Source organism: Lytechinus pictus, chromosome 3 (genome assembly GCF_037042905.1).
Source record: "Lytechinus pictus isolate F3 Inbred chromosome 3, Lp3.0, whole genome shotgun sequence".
Taxonomy (NCBI): Eukaryota; Metazoa; Echinodermata; class Echinoidea; order Temnopleuroida; family Toxopneustidae; genus Lytechinus; species Lytechinus pictus.
This window is the reverse complement of record NC_087247.1, coordinates 74226338-74242643: the sequence shown is the minus strand read 5'-3', so window position 1 is coordinate 74242643 and position 16306 is coordinate 74226338. Positions and strand designations below refer to the sequence as shown.

The 16306-nt window shown below is 35.9% G+C and overlaps 1 protein-coding gene across 1 annotated transcript; it reads right to left on the bottom strand.

Annotated features, from left to right (window-relative positions):
• Positions 1 to 411: 411 nt before the first annotated feature.
• On the bottom strand, positions 412 to 10813 carry LOC129256096 (queuosine 5'-phosphate N-glycosylase/hydrolase-like). Its single transcript, XM_054894383.2, has 6 exons — positions 10673 to 10813; positions 7218 to 7312; positions 5904 to 6036; positions 4349 to 4498; positions 3817 to 3940; positions 412 to 3420 (listed from the first exon to the last, which is right to left on the bottom strand). Exons 1-6 carry the CDS (start codon positions 10775 to 10777, stop codon positions 3287 to 3289), a joined length of 741 nt encoding a protein of 246 aa, XP_054750358.2. The 5' UTR covers positions 10778 to 10813; the 3' UTR covers positions 412 to 3286.
• Between the last annotated feature and the right edge of the window lie 5493 nt (positions 10814 to 16306).

Below are 16306 nucleotides of genomic sequence, written 5' to 3'. Positions count from 1 at the left end.
ATATTCCAGAATGTCAAGATCACATGACACCAATATCCTCTCTGACTGGCCTGGGCATGCACAGTACACGAGACACAAGGGATGACTCTCCAGTCCTGTGCAGTTAGCTGCAAATGAACATTTCTAGATGGAATGCAGTATGTTGCTTTTAGACATGTCAAAAGTTTAGAAGGCCTGTACATCACTGACTACACAGAAGATGCTCTTTACTGTGAACCCAAAGTTACTGCTGCTCTTGAGGCAATGCCCCCATCGATTGTCACTGCCACATCACTTCAATAGCACAAGGTACACTATCGCACCTTTTTGGTGACATGACATATGCTCTGGCAACAAATGCTCTTGCATTGATACCTCTTTAGAGACAGAGTTAAACTCATAGGTATGATTGAATCTTACAATCACAGCAGGCTAAAGATTTCGATTAGAATTAGGGTTAAGGTTTTTGAGCGCTTCGGTATTGATATTTTCAATACCGGTATTACTAATTGCTTCAATACCTGTATACCGACTAATACCGAGTAAATTCCCAATTTATTGTGCAAACAGTGTCCAATGTTTGTTTAACCCTCATATGGCCTTGATAAACAGTGGATGCTTGCGGTCAGCCGAGGAATGCTCAGCAAGGGCCGTTCTCATTGACAGAAACTTTCTCAAACATATTTTCATGTTACTTTCTTTACCAAAACTTATACAATCTTGCTCTCTCCCCACCGAGAGGGAGTTACCTGTGCATGTGCGCGAAATTATCTCAGCAAGCATGTGGTACAATTAATCCTATCTCCATGCTGAAATCAACTAGATCTAGTCAAGTTACCAAATGCTATACCGCACCTACTCACTGCTACTTACTTTGCTAAACGTGTGTACATGCCCCAAGTTCCAAGCACCAAATTCCCTGCTGATAACAGTCAAGGTGAATTGCGTGATTTTCCTTTCACCGATCTGGCCCCACTCATTCACATCCAGATCCGCCCCTTTTGTTTACCACTCACATCAACACGTGTTCGTCGATGGTTCAAAGTTTGTTGACCTGAAATTTTGACGTCTCCTAAATAACTTTTCTTATGTCCATTGTTTTGAACCCCCCCCCTCTTTTTTTAGCTAACGTCCAGTCAGGCCATGTTTTCTCCCTCTTGTGAATCTCCACATGTTGTCTAAAACCCTCCCCCTTGACTTCTTATTCCCCGGCGTCCTTTTTCTCACTTTTTGTTTCTTTCTTTATCTCCCCAGCCCATAAAATCCTCTCCCTATCACCACCCCTCACCACAAACAACATCCTCCTCTTCACTGAGTCTCGATCTTCCCCTCTTTTTTCTATTTCTCTCTTCTATCGCCCCCCCCCAATCCTGGTCATCAATACTCTTTCATTTTAATGATGTCAATTCTATCTTTCACACACATCAAAATTGAGTTGATCATCATCTTATCTCGCCACCAGTCCATCATAATTTTAAATTACAATCAATCCAATAGTTTATTTTATTTTATTCATGACCGCACATGCACAAACGGATACATCGACCATCACAAATCACACAAACATTCCCGGCCATTTTCTTCCGTCCATTCACGATCACTTCACAGATCATTTTCAAAATAAACCAAGAGGAATGGTGTAACATTTTTTTCTTATCAACATTTTCTGTCTTTTTTAAGGTTTCATTTTATATTTATTTATTTTTTCCATATATCTATGTATTCATTTATTTACTGTTTTTTGGGGGGTGGGGGTCAGACGACTTTTGTAGCAGGTAAACTTGTCATAAGAGCAGTCCGAGAAAAAAACTTGCAGAAAGAAAAAAGTGTTAATCATTGTGGTTTGTCTGTCAATGCCCAGCAACCCCCCCCCCCAAAAAAAAAAAAAATAAATAAAATAAAAACTCAGTGGAAACCCCATTGAAACAAATTAAGAGCAGTCCGAGAAAAAAATTGCATAAGAAAAACAAGTGTTAATCCCTCTGTCAACGCCTCAAGGTTGGTACTTTGTTGAAGCCCGCATTACACCACGTGGTCAAAAGGCAGGCTAGGGAGTGTTTCAAGAAGAGTTTTGTCAGTGATTTTATTTGTTTGTAGAGGGATGTTACAAGTTATTACAAACCCTAGCATGTGATTAGCGGAAAGCAAGTCTGTTGTTGAAACCACTGAGAGAATCTCCATGAAATGCTCCCCGTCTCGATCGGCTTCGTTTGTTCAAGCTGTGTACACAAGTGCATGGAGCTGACATGCACTAGCGGTGGGGCCGAGGCCTTATGCAGCGGCTAGCGGAGCTCAGACATTAGTTCAGGGGCGATGTGTTCATTTCGAGGTTAGATTATCGGACTCTGATTTCATTAAGTACGTTGAGAGAGCCAAACAACTTATTGTTTTGGCTTAATTTTACTATAAAAATACCCATGGACAACAATACAGAAGAAAATACCGGTATGATATTTTCAACTTTCGGTATGACGGTATTTCGGTATTGAAATTTTAACGGCGGTATCCATACCGGTATGACGTTCATACCGAACGGCATTACTAATACCGGTATACCGAAAAAGCTTAGCTTCAACACTACGATTCCTTGCCAGAGCATTTTCCATCACAGCATTTGTCATCAAACCCACTCTGCAGGTTAACACAACAACATAATACCACAACTTCAGAAGTGAAAAAAACAATACCCCAAAAATTGTCTGCATTGAAATCTGTGATCATCTATTGCCATATTATACATATTTGTCCCAACTTCATCCAAATCAGAGATTGAAAGAGGGTTAGGTTTCCAAATATATCCAGATTACTCTATATTTGTAATTCCCAACAGGTGTTACTAAAGAATACTCTAGGTTCTCCAGAGTCACGTTGCTGCGTCATATTGTCATCAAATTTGATACCCAGAGACAACATGTCAGCAGGGTCATTGTTGCCATGATAATTGTATTTATTTGTCAAATTCATGTATGAGCTCTATATATCGCAATGAGGGATGATGGGGTAGGTGAGGGGGAAACATGTGCTCGGCCCTGCGAACCACCGAGCACTTCTAGTTTTTATTGATACTAAAATGAAATTTGAATGTGGTCATTGTGGACTAATTGCACAATATGCTTCCCCCCCCCCCCACTCCCCGCCTATGAGAAAAGGTGTGATGGCTTCATTATTTCAGAGCCCTACTGTTTATTCAAAGATAAATTCAAATTGAAGTGTAATAGAGAACAACCTTGCATAATATGCCCCCCCCCCCCAAATCAATATATTCATTACTTTACAGATGAGCAAGTTTCTTTAATCAAAAGAAGTATTATGATTCTTGTTTATACCTGTAATCTGCAAACATTGTCAAGGTGTCTATATCGGTAAATTGGCCATGACCCTGTCCTTCAAAACATGCCCAAATATCTGCAACAAGGATCTGTGCTCTCTTATAAAGAGATACTGCAAAAAAAGGTGGAAAATAAATCAAAATTCAGGATTCATTTTATTTGATTCAAGTAAGACAACAAATAAAATATGGGTTATCATAACTAAAAATATATTAGTACTGAATGGAGAAAGATAAAATTCAAAGACATCATCTAAGAGGGAATTTTCTTACATGAAGCTCAGCTCATCATCCTGGCAAAGTTTCATGGGGGAAATTTATCCTTCAGTGGTAAATCCCATAGAATACTTTCAGATATCTAAAAAATATATCACAATACATTAAAATGTACATCCATTAGCAGTATGAAATAAAAATGTTTAATCAGAACAGTAATATTAACAATTTTCTTAATCATTTTTTTATGAATGTGAAGTTTAGTTGTCTCCTTGATGAATAAAAAGCCTTACCCTTTGTGCCATTGAAAATGGCTACATCCTGAAAAGAAGAGAATTTTGATGTAACAATTTCTATAAGCTTGACAGCACTATTCTCACTAGCCTTGATGCAATTCACAAAAGATCCATCAAATTTCTGTTAATAAAAAAATATAAAAACCAATCAGTAAATAACATGATGATGAATATGCTATTTGTTTACAGACAATAGTTTGTAAATCTTTTATATCTCAAGCAAAAACATCTGTGCAACCACATTCTGAGATGGGTTTTTAATGTGGAAAAGGAAAAGTTAAGTAATACTTTAAGGCAGATTGCCTACCTCAAGAGTGCAACTGTACCTACATATAGCCATCAATGTAAAAAAGAAAAATGAACAGAACATAATGCCCCCCTCTATAAGAATGTCATAATGATTTTTAAAAGTTGTAAGCAGTAACCATTTTACCTGGACTTCACATTATCCACAGATAGGTGACATTATGGACATGTCAAGTAGACTCTAGCCTTTTTTTAAAGAGTTTAATAGAATTAGATAACTTACCTCCAGGAGTACTTTGCCTGCATCATGTAGATTCTCTAGCCTCTTATCAAGGAGGTGGATACCAGTATCTGTCTCTGAACGAAAGACATGCCTCAATTCATCCAAAGTGATCTTAGAGTAGTAGGATGGAGTAGTAATAGGAATGCCTTCCTAGTTTCAGAAAATATAATCACAAGTTGACACATTTACACAAATACATCAGAAATATCAAACCCGACAGTGTGAACAAATATAAACACACCATACCTTTTAATCATTCATTCATTCTTAATGATGTCCATCAATTTTACAGCGATATAATGCCCCACCCTCCAATAAAAGAGACATCATAGTAATCTCCAAATTTAATCTAAAATAGGATTTTATTTAAGTTTTGATTTATAGAATAATTAATATCTCAGTTTCTGCCCATGAATTTAGAATTGCATATCACTGCAAGGTATTTACAACCCTTAAAAAAATGATAAGACTTATTCCACAGGTGTAAACATTTAAATTCTAATTTACATTTCCAGAAAATTATGAACTTCTTGAATTTCAATTTATGCTATATGAGCAGAATAAATATGGCATTGCATGGTTTATAGGGACAGTGATTTTCCGCAATCGCGGAAAACGGACGGAATTCACGGAAAGGGCCTTTTGAAACGGAAAGTGGCATTTCAAACGGAAAATCACGGAAAACGTATTTTCCCTCAAAATACACAGAATAGCAACAGAAATTACTCCAAAATCACAACAAAATGAGAATATTAAATGGTCACAAAACCCCAGAAACACGATCTCACTTCGCTACTTTCATGACAATTCACACATCGTGACTGCACTCGACATCAGCACACTCGATTGTACCCCGCACCGTACCCGTACCCGGCCGGCCGGGTTGGGCTTCACATGCACACATATCGTTCACTACACGGTCGTGTGTTGCTGCCCTCTACGTTTGAAGATGTAACAGCACGATATCGTGGTCTTAGAATCCAAGATGGCGGATTGGCAAAAGCCATTGACGGATGATAACGATGTCCAAAAAAAACCCAAATTAACGATGAAATATCATTTCACCGTGAAATAATGCTAACAATGTGAAAGGTGAGGGTGTATGCATGCTAAATGGGGTTGGAAAAATATTTTATGCACCCGCATAGATCCGATTAGAACGGATTCTATTGTGTTGTTGGTACAGTAGCAGATACAAATTTAGACCAGTGCGAGTGTATGGTACGTGTTGATTTTGCTATTCAATGTATAAACGAAATTGTCACTTTTCCGTGTGTACAAAGTGTATATGGGGAAACGGAATTTCCGTTTTCTGACATGCTGAAACGGAATTTGAGATTTTCTGAAACGGAAAAGGCAATTTTTTGAAACGGAAAATCACTGTCCCTAGGTTTAGAATGGAGTATTCCAGGGGTTGGGACCAATATTGCATGAATCTTACATGAGTAAAATCTTTGCTCTAATAAGTGAAATATTTATGGTATCTCATGAAGACCAAAATGTATATCTTCAATGCACAGCTAAAACACCCTTGATAGATAATAATATAACTTACATCACATGCCCTCATCAGAGCTGCACACATGGACCAGTATCCACTGTGATTCTCATCTTTGTATCGCACCAGAAAACGCTTCTCATTAGTCTCACTCCAAAATGAGAAATTCAGTGTGTCCATGACAAATATCCTGAAAAATAAAACAAGAGGTGAAAAAGAGACTTCAACACTGAATTAATATTTACTTTACAGGGAAAGCCCACCCAAAGTTGATTTGAATAAAAAGAGACAAATAAAAAAGGAATAATGTTGAAATTGCATAATAATTAATATAATAATAATTGGCTTTCATATACAGTGGTATCAATCTACGAATGCTCAAAGCGCTTCACAATTATTATTACCCGGTCACTGGATTCATAGCTTTTTTTGCAGCCTGTTGGGCGCACACTTGCTAAATCAACCACAATGACAGTTGCTTCCTACCAGTACCCAAAGTAACACCTGGAGAAGAATGGCAAATTGAGGATTGCCAAAGGACGCTAGATCATGGTGGGATTTGAACACACGTCCCTCTGATTACAGGGCGAGAGTCAGAACCACTACACCACAACGCTTCCATGTCAAATAAGAAAGCTTTTATATTTTCAAATTTCCCTTAATCAATAATGTGAAAGTGAGTGACTGACATTATTGACTCTCTCATTTGTCTATCACTATACTGTGAATATTATTTGTTATCTTTCTTATTTTTCATCTAATTTTGTTGAAAGTTTCAGTGTTATGCTAACTTTTTGTTGTGATTGACTTTGAAAATTGTATCATTGAATATTGTGGTATTGTGGATGTCTACAGACCCGATCTACTTAATGCATCAAAATTTTTAATAAAGACATTTACATATCTCAATAGATACAGATACCAAGGATTGATTAATAGACAGATGAAAAGATAGATAAAAGGTACATACACAGACTGATAAGGGGCTATGCTCGAAATATCAAAAATAATTTACTCTTATATTTCAATTGCTTTTAACTTGTTTTATTCATTTTTACTTATTTTTATTTATTTCGAAAAATAGATAGATCATAGGTAAATAAGTTTTTTACAAAATCAATCTTAATATCTCAAAACCATTATTTCTATTTTTGTCTTGTTTATTAATAGGTTTATCTAAATTAATCTGAAAACCCATGTGAAGTAAATGGATATCTGGCAGGAATTAATTCACTAAGATGCAGTGCATGTAACATCTGTTCTGCTAAAGTCAGGTTATTACATGCATTACTGAAGAGCGCCTAGTGAAAGGTGCATAAAAGTACAATTATCATTATCAAAAAGATATTTAAAAGTTGTGAAAGAACCTACCAGTCAACTGTAGCGTCTGTCATTGTCTTTGGATGAAGAGTGTGCTCTTTCCATGATTTGATGCTGTACCTCTCTTTCTCTAAGCTCTCCCATATCTATTCAAACATATAATAAAATCTAATATAAGCATGGATTGCATAGATCATCAACTAGGCCTAATGTACAATGTAATTTATAAACAACCCAAAGAAAAATCTTAAGAACGACGATGCTCCAGTAATGAGTCGAGGTGATGCTGTGTCAGATATAGTGCTCTTTCAGAATCTCTAGATGTTCAATGTTCTATCTGCATTGATCTGTAATCTCCTTTATAGGACAGAGGTGTACCAATTCCGCTATTACACCAGGGATGTTTTTCCCACAAAATTAGGATGGTCAATATACTATTCAGCATCTGAAAAGGCGGCAAAATCGATGATGCCCAAAATATGTCTGTACCCCTTTTGTCCCATTTATTGGTAAAATGTAATTCACAAACATACCCACTTGAATGTGATTATGTAGAGTATTCTATTTTTACATCCCTTTCCTGACACCAACTATGTGAGTGTCAGACTTTGTTAGTGCGGTTGTTTCTACGATGAATTCAATAATGATTATTTACATCTGGGGATCGACCTTTACAACTACATGTACTGGTTTAAAGAAGCACACCACAATAGGTGATTTCAAGTATGGTGTTGAAATCTGGTGTTGTGACAACACCAACACAATACTTGAAATCATGATGGTTTTGGGATTAACCTTGGAAAATACAACATATTTCCGACAGCTCGTGTTGAACATTGGTGTTAAATGTTTTCTGCTGAACCGAGCAGTACAGCTGGCGTTGACTATGTGTAATTTCTCCATTCACCAACACCAATCCCCAGGGATTGGGAAAATCGTAATTTTAAGTTCAGTGTTGGTGTTGATGAAACATCCCGGTAAAATAAGATTTACAGTTAAGATGACTGGCGTGCAAATCATTAGGACTTTATACGTTTTGATGGAAGGTGATATTTTTTCTTTTGGATTCTTGCAGTGATTTTAGCCTTTGCATTCTGTACAAGATTTTGCTGCAATTTCTCCCCGATTTAACTTTCATCATCAAGACTTTCTTGTGTAAAGGTAAGGTGATCAGCATCACTGGCGTGATGTCGTAGGCTATCAATAATGCGATTGGTATTGTTCCTCTGTACCCAGCTCGATGTTGGAGCTCGGTTCAGCAACATTTGCATGCTCTCAACACCAACATTGAACTTGAAATTACCTAATGTGAAGTTTTGGTTTGAAGCTCTTTGTAGGCCCTGTTTTGCATGGGGTTTGTCAGGAGGTACAATGTAGCAGTGTGACAAAGCACCATCTAAAGCACATACATGGCTTAAATTAATCAAAAGCTATGTAAGTCTCAGTCTGGCTGTGGCTACCCTGTTGACTCAATTTCTCTCTCATTCGCTTTGGAGATTTCTTTGGCCCATCTTATTTCCTTTATCATTACTCTTGCTGTTTTTTAAGTAAAAAAAAAACTAGCACATCAATGATGTGAAGCTCATCCGGCATCTCGGAAAGAAATTTAACACAATTTTTTATTTCAGCCCAGTTGACACTGTAGTGAATTATATTGGTGACATGTAAATTGAGGAAACAGGATTGAAATTGATGAAGAAATGACATAGGAGAAGCATTTTTTTTTATTTATGAATAAATTCTGTATAAAATAGCATAGATTTCCTAGTCGAAATTTCTAAATTCTGTGTTGAACCTTGGTGAACCTCATTTAGCTCTTAGATGGAACATAAAAATCAAAATCAGTCAACAAATAGACAAGTATTTTTTGTGAGTTTTGAAAAATATGCATAAATTAGCATATTTAAATGAGTTTCAAAATTCTGTGTTGAAATTTGGTGACCCTCATGTAGCTCTACCAGTGGATGAAAAAAAATCTAAATTGGTCAACAAATAAAGAAGAAACGTTTTTTTATTATGAATAAATTTTGCATAAATTAGCATAAATAATTTTCTATTCAAAATTTCATAATTCTGTGTAGAAGTTTGGTGAACCTCATGAAGTTCTACCAGATGGAAGAAAAAAAAATCAAAATTGGTCAACAATAAAAGAAGAAGAAGCATTTTATGTGAATTTTTGAAAACATGCATAAATTAATTTCACATAAATTAGCATAACAAATTTTCTAGTCAAAATTTCGAAATTCTTTGTAAAATTTTGGTGAACCTCATGAAGCGCTACCAGAAGGAAGCAAAACCAAAATCAAAATCGGTCAATAAATAAAGAAGTATTTTTGTGAATTTTGAAAAATGCACACAAATTAGCATATTTCATGAGTTTCAAAATTCTGTGTAGAATTTTTGAATCCCGACCTAATGCTACCATATAAAGCAAACAGAACTGAAATCTGACTTGAAATGAAGAAGAAGAACCATTTTGAAATTTGGTAAACATATAGAGAAGAGGCATTTTCTGTGATTAATGAATTTCACATAAATTAGCTTAAATAATTTCCTATTCAAAATTTTGAAATTCTGAGTACAAGTTTCGTGAACCTCATGAAGCTCTACCAGATCATAGAAAAAAAAAATCATAATCGGTCAACACATAAAGACGAAGAAGCAGTTTATGTGACATAAAAAAATGTGTAATTTCGCATAAATTAGCATAAAACAATTTCTAGTAAAAATTTCAAAATTCTGTGTAGACTTTTTGAATCCCCACCTACCCGGCCCCCTCACTCCGGGGTCGGAAGGACCGCATGCGTGTTCCCAAAATGTCTGGTAAAGGGGTACTGTTTCGTGGGACAAGTCCGGCCTGCGAATTGTAGAAAAAGGGGGGTGTATTTGTATTTTCACCCAGAGATTTCTTTAAAAAGTTTTTTTTTTATCTCTCTTTTTGGACTCCTGAGAAATTTTAAAAGGGGGTTATAAAATATTTTGAATAACATAGAAAAATTGAGCAAATCCCGGGATAAAATTCCTGAAATTCCTGCTAGTTTTGAAAGCTTATTCGAATGAGCCTGAATAATCCTGAATTCAGGATTATTTCATTTTGAAAAGTATAGTACGGACCTTTTGTTTGAATGAGAGCTCACCTGAGATAGGGGGTACATTGAGCAGTGTTCCGGATTTAGGGAGGTCTCTAAGGCAAAAAAAAGGCGCATAAATTAGCATATTTAATGAGTTTCAAAATTCTGTGTAGAAGTTTTGAATCCCCCACCTCGTGCTATCGTATAAAGCAAACAGAATTGAAATGACGAAGAAGAACATTTCAAAATTGTGGATGGGCGACAGACGACGGACGCCACGCCGTGGCATAAGCCCATCTGGCCCTTTAGGTGGATGAGCAAAAGATGGATCACTTCTTATTATGTAACTCAATTATAATTTGTATGCAAGTATGAGTGTCAAACTGAAAATTATTTAAAAGCTGTACATCTAAAATAAAACAATTGTATTTTTACCTGTTTTCCAACTTTCTTAGCAGCATCCTGATTAATAGTTACATCTTGACTGTGTTCTGCAATGAATTTTCCAGATTCCCTTGGTGAAAGGGGTTTAACAGACATGATACATCTCCCAAAAAAAGTGTGAAATAAGAGATCTGCAAGAAAAACCATTTATAGATATGAAAGAAAATCAATGGATTTTTAAACACAAACCTTTGCAATTGGACTGATAACACACTAATACCTGTATAAGAGACAAGGAATATGAGATGGCAGAATATGAGATGGCAGAACATGGCATATTGTATGCTTAAGAGCCAAATTTAAAAAAGTTCACGAGCAAGTGAACCTTAAACTTTAAGTAACTTTGATAAACTTTCTAAAGCAAAACTTTGCTCATATTTTCTTCTTGGAATCATGAATTGATAGCTTCGTTTTTCAACATGACGGAGTTTAGAATTTTAACATATAACTTCCATCGCCTTCAGCTACAGCTGAACGTACGGACGTGCTAGTGGATTGGCTGGCACGTTTGTACGCTCAGTTGTAGCTGCGCTGACGGCGATTGAAGAAGAACCTGGCTGATCCTGATCTGTTTGTCATAAAAATTCACTATTTTCCAGCATATTTTTCGGAAAGGTAGTAAGCTGAATGTATTCAATATTAATTTTTCTTCAAATATTTCTTCCCATAATGGATGACTATCTACATGTAATTGAATAATTGATGCGAGCACATAGTGCTAGCTGAAAATGTTTGATTTATGAAAATTATGAATACGCAGGATGTGTATCTCACTAAAAACAAATAATGAAAACTCTAATCGCGAGAAGCATATTGACTTGAACATTGGATTTTTAAGCCCCAAGTGAACTTATCTCAGTCAACAGCTGTTTTGGAGCACTTTGCAGTTTTAAGAGGATGCTTATGACATTTACCCTGTGCCTCCCCCTTGGTGCTGCCACTGGTCCACATAACCCGGAACCTCGTGATATTTTCAAACATTGAAGATGGCAAATATTTATCAAATCGTGGGTACATACATGGACACAACACATATTAAATTCGATGCAGTTGCAGATTATAAACAAAATATTTTGAGGCAGCACAACAGAGCAATGTGCTAAAATTTGTAAAGTCGCCAGCGAGCGAAACAAGCCATAAAAATTTGAACTTTTAAAATGATTTTGAAATTAAATTCTATTTATGTGACAGTAGCTTTAGAAATTTGGCCAAAGTAAACATTAATAGGCTTTTTACAGTAAATCTAGCCAGCATCAAGCTTTACTTCGGTAACTTAGGGCATACATGTAATATAGGGGGATATAACTAGGGTTGCAAAGGGCTGGAAACTTTCCAGAAATTTTGGAAAATTTCCATGGAAAGTTTTGGGAATTTTCAGCTGCCGGGAATTTTGGGAATTTTCAATTTTTCACAAAAAGTGATAAATTCTGTTTTTGAATACAAAATTAAATAAATTGATATCCTCAAATATCATACTTTCCATTTGTATTTATACTATTCTTCATTCTTTGAATTGCACAGGGTATAAAATATTCATCAAACTGTACATAAATACATTATAGTACATGTATATGTATCCAGTAACACGATGGAGCATTATGTACAAAATGAAGCTTTTCAATTCAACATGAAAAAATAAAACTTTGCATTACACTTTTTTTTTCATTTTATGTCAATGTTTTTATGTTAGAACCTGCCATTATATAATTACATGTTAAGAAAACATTGCCCCCCTACACAAGTGGGACTTCACGCAAGACTAGCACGAATACAACTTTCTGTTGAACAAAAGGACCTTCTGAACACAAGTCATTGGCAGAAAGCTTAGGCTGCATATTCAGACCACTTTCCTTGAGTGAAGGGTTTGCACTTGTCTGCTATGTAAAGCCTTCACTATAGTTAAATGTCTGAATGTGCAGCCTACTCATGCCTTGTGTACTGAAGGAAACAGCAAGATTTATTTTTATGTGCTAGTCTTTGCATGGAGACCAACTTTTAGATCAAAGTTTCAATCAGGGTCTGTGCCTGCAGACTAGGTTTGCACAGCAGACTATTCCCACCAGCAGCTATGACAATGGCTTGAGTCTTTAAATGGGAAAAATCAGGTCCAGGAATAAAAATGTTAAATTGCTAATTTATTTCTGAGATGCCCCCCTCCACCCCCCAAAATGGGGGGGGGGGCAAGAATTGACAATATAATATACTTTGAAAACACTCAAGATGAATAATTATTCACAAAGGGAAAAAAAAAACATGCACTAAGTTTGTTGACCTCAAGTGACCTTTGACATTGATTGAGATTGAGAAACTTGTTATCAATTTCATATCTTTTGTGATATTAAATGACAATCTCATATCAGTTTCATTTAATTTGGTCTAGTACATGTATTTTGAAAATAATGAACAACATGTTTATTTCTAAGAGGGTTAATTGTACTGAAATTAACTTTACGCTTGAGGGAGTGCGCCCTCACCCTTGCTCGGACAACATGTCATCCAGCTAAACCCTTCAAAATTATATCAAATCTGCTGGTGAGAAGTTTTGGCGGTATTTTTCATGTGAGTAATATTGTTAACTGTAATACATAGATTAAGAGTGAACATTATGCCTTTCAAACGTACTCTAGCAACCCCTGAAAAAGGGATATCCGAACCCCCGAAAAAATCTAGTGCGTCCAGCGGTTCAACCCGGTGAGTCCGGGGGAACCGTAGGCGACCAATGTGCTCCAGAGTGGTTTACTTGCTTTCTTCAGAAGTTCTCAAAGCTGGAAGAAAAAATCGACAACCTTGTGATTAAGAGGCTGGAGGTTATTGCACAAAAGGCCCAGATGAATGAGGAGAAAATTGAGGCGTGTGGTGTTCAGCTGAATGAAGTTGTAGCTGAGGTGAGAAAGCTCAGGAGGGAAAAAGAGGAGTTGGACGCAAAGTTAGATGATCTCGAGAATAGGGCTAGGAGGAACAATCTTGTCTTACACGGCATCCCTGAGGTAAAGAAAGAAGTTTGTGAGACAACCATTCGTGAGTTCTTGTCTGGTTTTGTTGGGGTGTCTGAATCTGATTTCACCATTGAGAGATGCCACCGTACCCCTACTGTTAGGCGAGAAGGTCACGATGATTCTAAACCTAGAATTATCCATATTGCCTTCACCTCGTATGTGATGAAGGAAAAGGTCAGGAAAGCTAGCATCGCCAAACTCAACGAGGCAGGTCTGTACAAAGGGAGTCGAGTCTTTGTTTCTGAGGACTTTTCACAAAAAGTACTGAACAAAAGGAGAGAGAAGAAGGAGCAACGACTTCAGTTGAAGGCGGAGGGGAAAAAACCCTTCTTCATGTACCCGGCAAGACTGGCCCATAGGGATAAGGACGGGAGGCTAATAATTGTCTAGCCTGCTGGAGTGTAAATCTAAGACTGTCAAGTTCACAGGACTTTTTTACTGGTTACATGTAGATTTCTTTTAAATCACCAACTCTAGTTTTACTCTATCTTTCTGTTCTTACATGTGACACCGTAACCATCTAATTCTTAAAATTTTACGAGATATGGTTGGATAGATTTTTTAGAAGATCCCTTTTTCTAATAAACAAGGCTAACTATATTACTTTAATCAATGTATACCAGCTAGATTTGGTTTTTTTTTTTCATGCATTTATATATATTTTTTTGCTTTTAAACTGTTACACTTGCCAAAACTGTTTTTTGATTTGAAGTTTTGGCACTTTGTGTTTGCACTCTTTTATCTTCTGCCAGAATGAAAGTTTTGATATTGTTTTTTACTTTATTTTTTTCTTGTGACAAGTACAGTATTGGAATTTTTTACAATGTTTTAAGATTGTTAAAATCTTCTCATGCAACGATGGTTTTAAACCAATATGCCAGGTTAATTGTTCCTATTTGTAAGGGGTCTCCTTTTATCAGTGTTTTTTGTGAACATTAATGTTACTCAAATTATGTACTTTTAATTGTAGGGGTTTGCAAGATTTTGTAAAGCGCAGAAAAATATTTCACTTTCTACGTAACACTGATTGTGATATTATTTTACTTCAGGAAAACTCATTGTGGTAAAGATGACGAGAAATTCTGGAAATCCCAGTGGGGTGAGCACTGTTGGTTTACTAACTTCTCTTCCAATAGTCGGGGTGTTGCAATACTAATACGAAATTCTATCTCAGTGAGAATGAAGTCATCCTTCTATGACCCTCAAGGTAGATTTTTAATTCTGAATTGTTTTTTGAATGACATACATTTGACTATTGTTAGCATTTATGCTCCCAACAACGATGACCCTAATTTTTTTCTAGAGACATTTGCAGAAATGGACAAGTTTGAAAATTCGTCCTTAATCTTGGGCGGAGACTTCAATGCCACCCTTAGTGATATAGATTACCAGGGTACAAGACACCGTCATTCAAATGTTAGGGCTAGCAATATGATTTCAGATCTCATGGAAGAATACAACTTAATTGATGTTTGGAGACATTTTCATCCAACACAGCGACAATATACACGACATCAAAAGTCACCCCAAGTTCTCTCCAGATTGGATTACATTTTGGTTTCTAGTGATTTTATAGGTAACTGCGTTAAGTCGAAAATATCCCCTGGAATCCAATCTGACCATTCCATAGTATCTATACATTTCAACGATAATAGTCCCAAAAGAGGTAAAGGATATTGGAAGCTTAATTGTTACTATTTACATCATGATGCAGAATATATAAATTTGATTAAGGAGAAGATCTCTGAATTTAAAAAAATTCATAAGGATTCTGAATGTAATCCAAACACTTTGTGGGATGCCCTTAAATGTGTAATTACTGGTTGCAGTATGGAATACTTTGCCAGAAAAAAGAAAGAAAGGAAAAAAGAAAAGGATCATCTCAATAAAGAAATTGAGATAATGAAGTCTCAACTAAGTGAAAATGTCTCCAAGAATAAACAACTTTTAGCAAATATAGCTGATCTGGAAGATAAATTTGATAAATTATATGATTTCGAGACAAAAGGTTTGATAATCAGATCCAGGGTCAGATGGTTAGAAGAAGGAGAAAAGAATTCAAAATATTTTTGTAATTTAGAAAATAGATCTTGGCAGAAAAAAACTATCAGTACAATCAAGGATGGAGAGGGAAAGTTGTCTTCTGACCCAGATAAGATATTAAAAGAAATTCATGACTTTTATGAAAACTTGTATAGTAATTCCCAACATCAGAATAGCTCAGATGATAATTTCCAAGATCTATTTAATAAGATAAATATTCCTAAATTAACAGATAGTGAAAAAGAATTATTAGAAAAACCACTTTCAAAACAAGAGATAGTTGATGTCATTAAATCTATAAAAACCAACAAAGCCCCTGGCTTTGATGGTCTTCCTATTGAATTTTACGTAGAGTTTTGGCCGGATATATGTGATATGCTATTAGATTCTTTTAGTTTTTCTCTACGAAGTGGGATGATGTCTTTATCACAAAGAAATGGTATTATAACCCTCCTTCCGAAAAAAAAACAGGGATGAACTTTTGATTAAAAACTACCGGCCTATTACGCTTTTGACGGTTGATTATAAAATATTGGCAAAATGTCTGGCAGAACGTATTAAACGTTTTATTAATTGTCTTATTCAT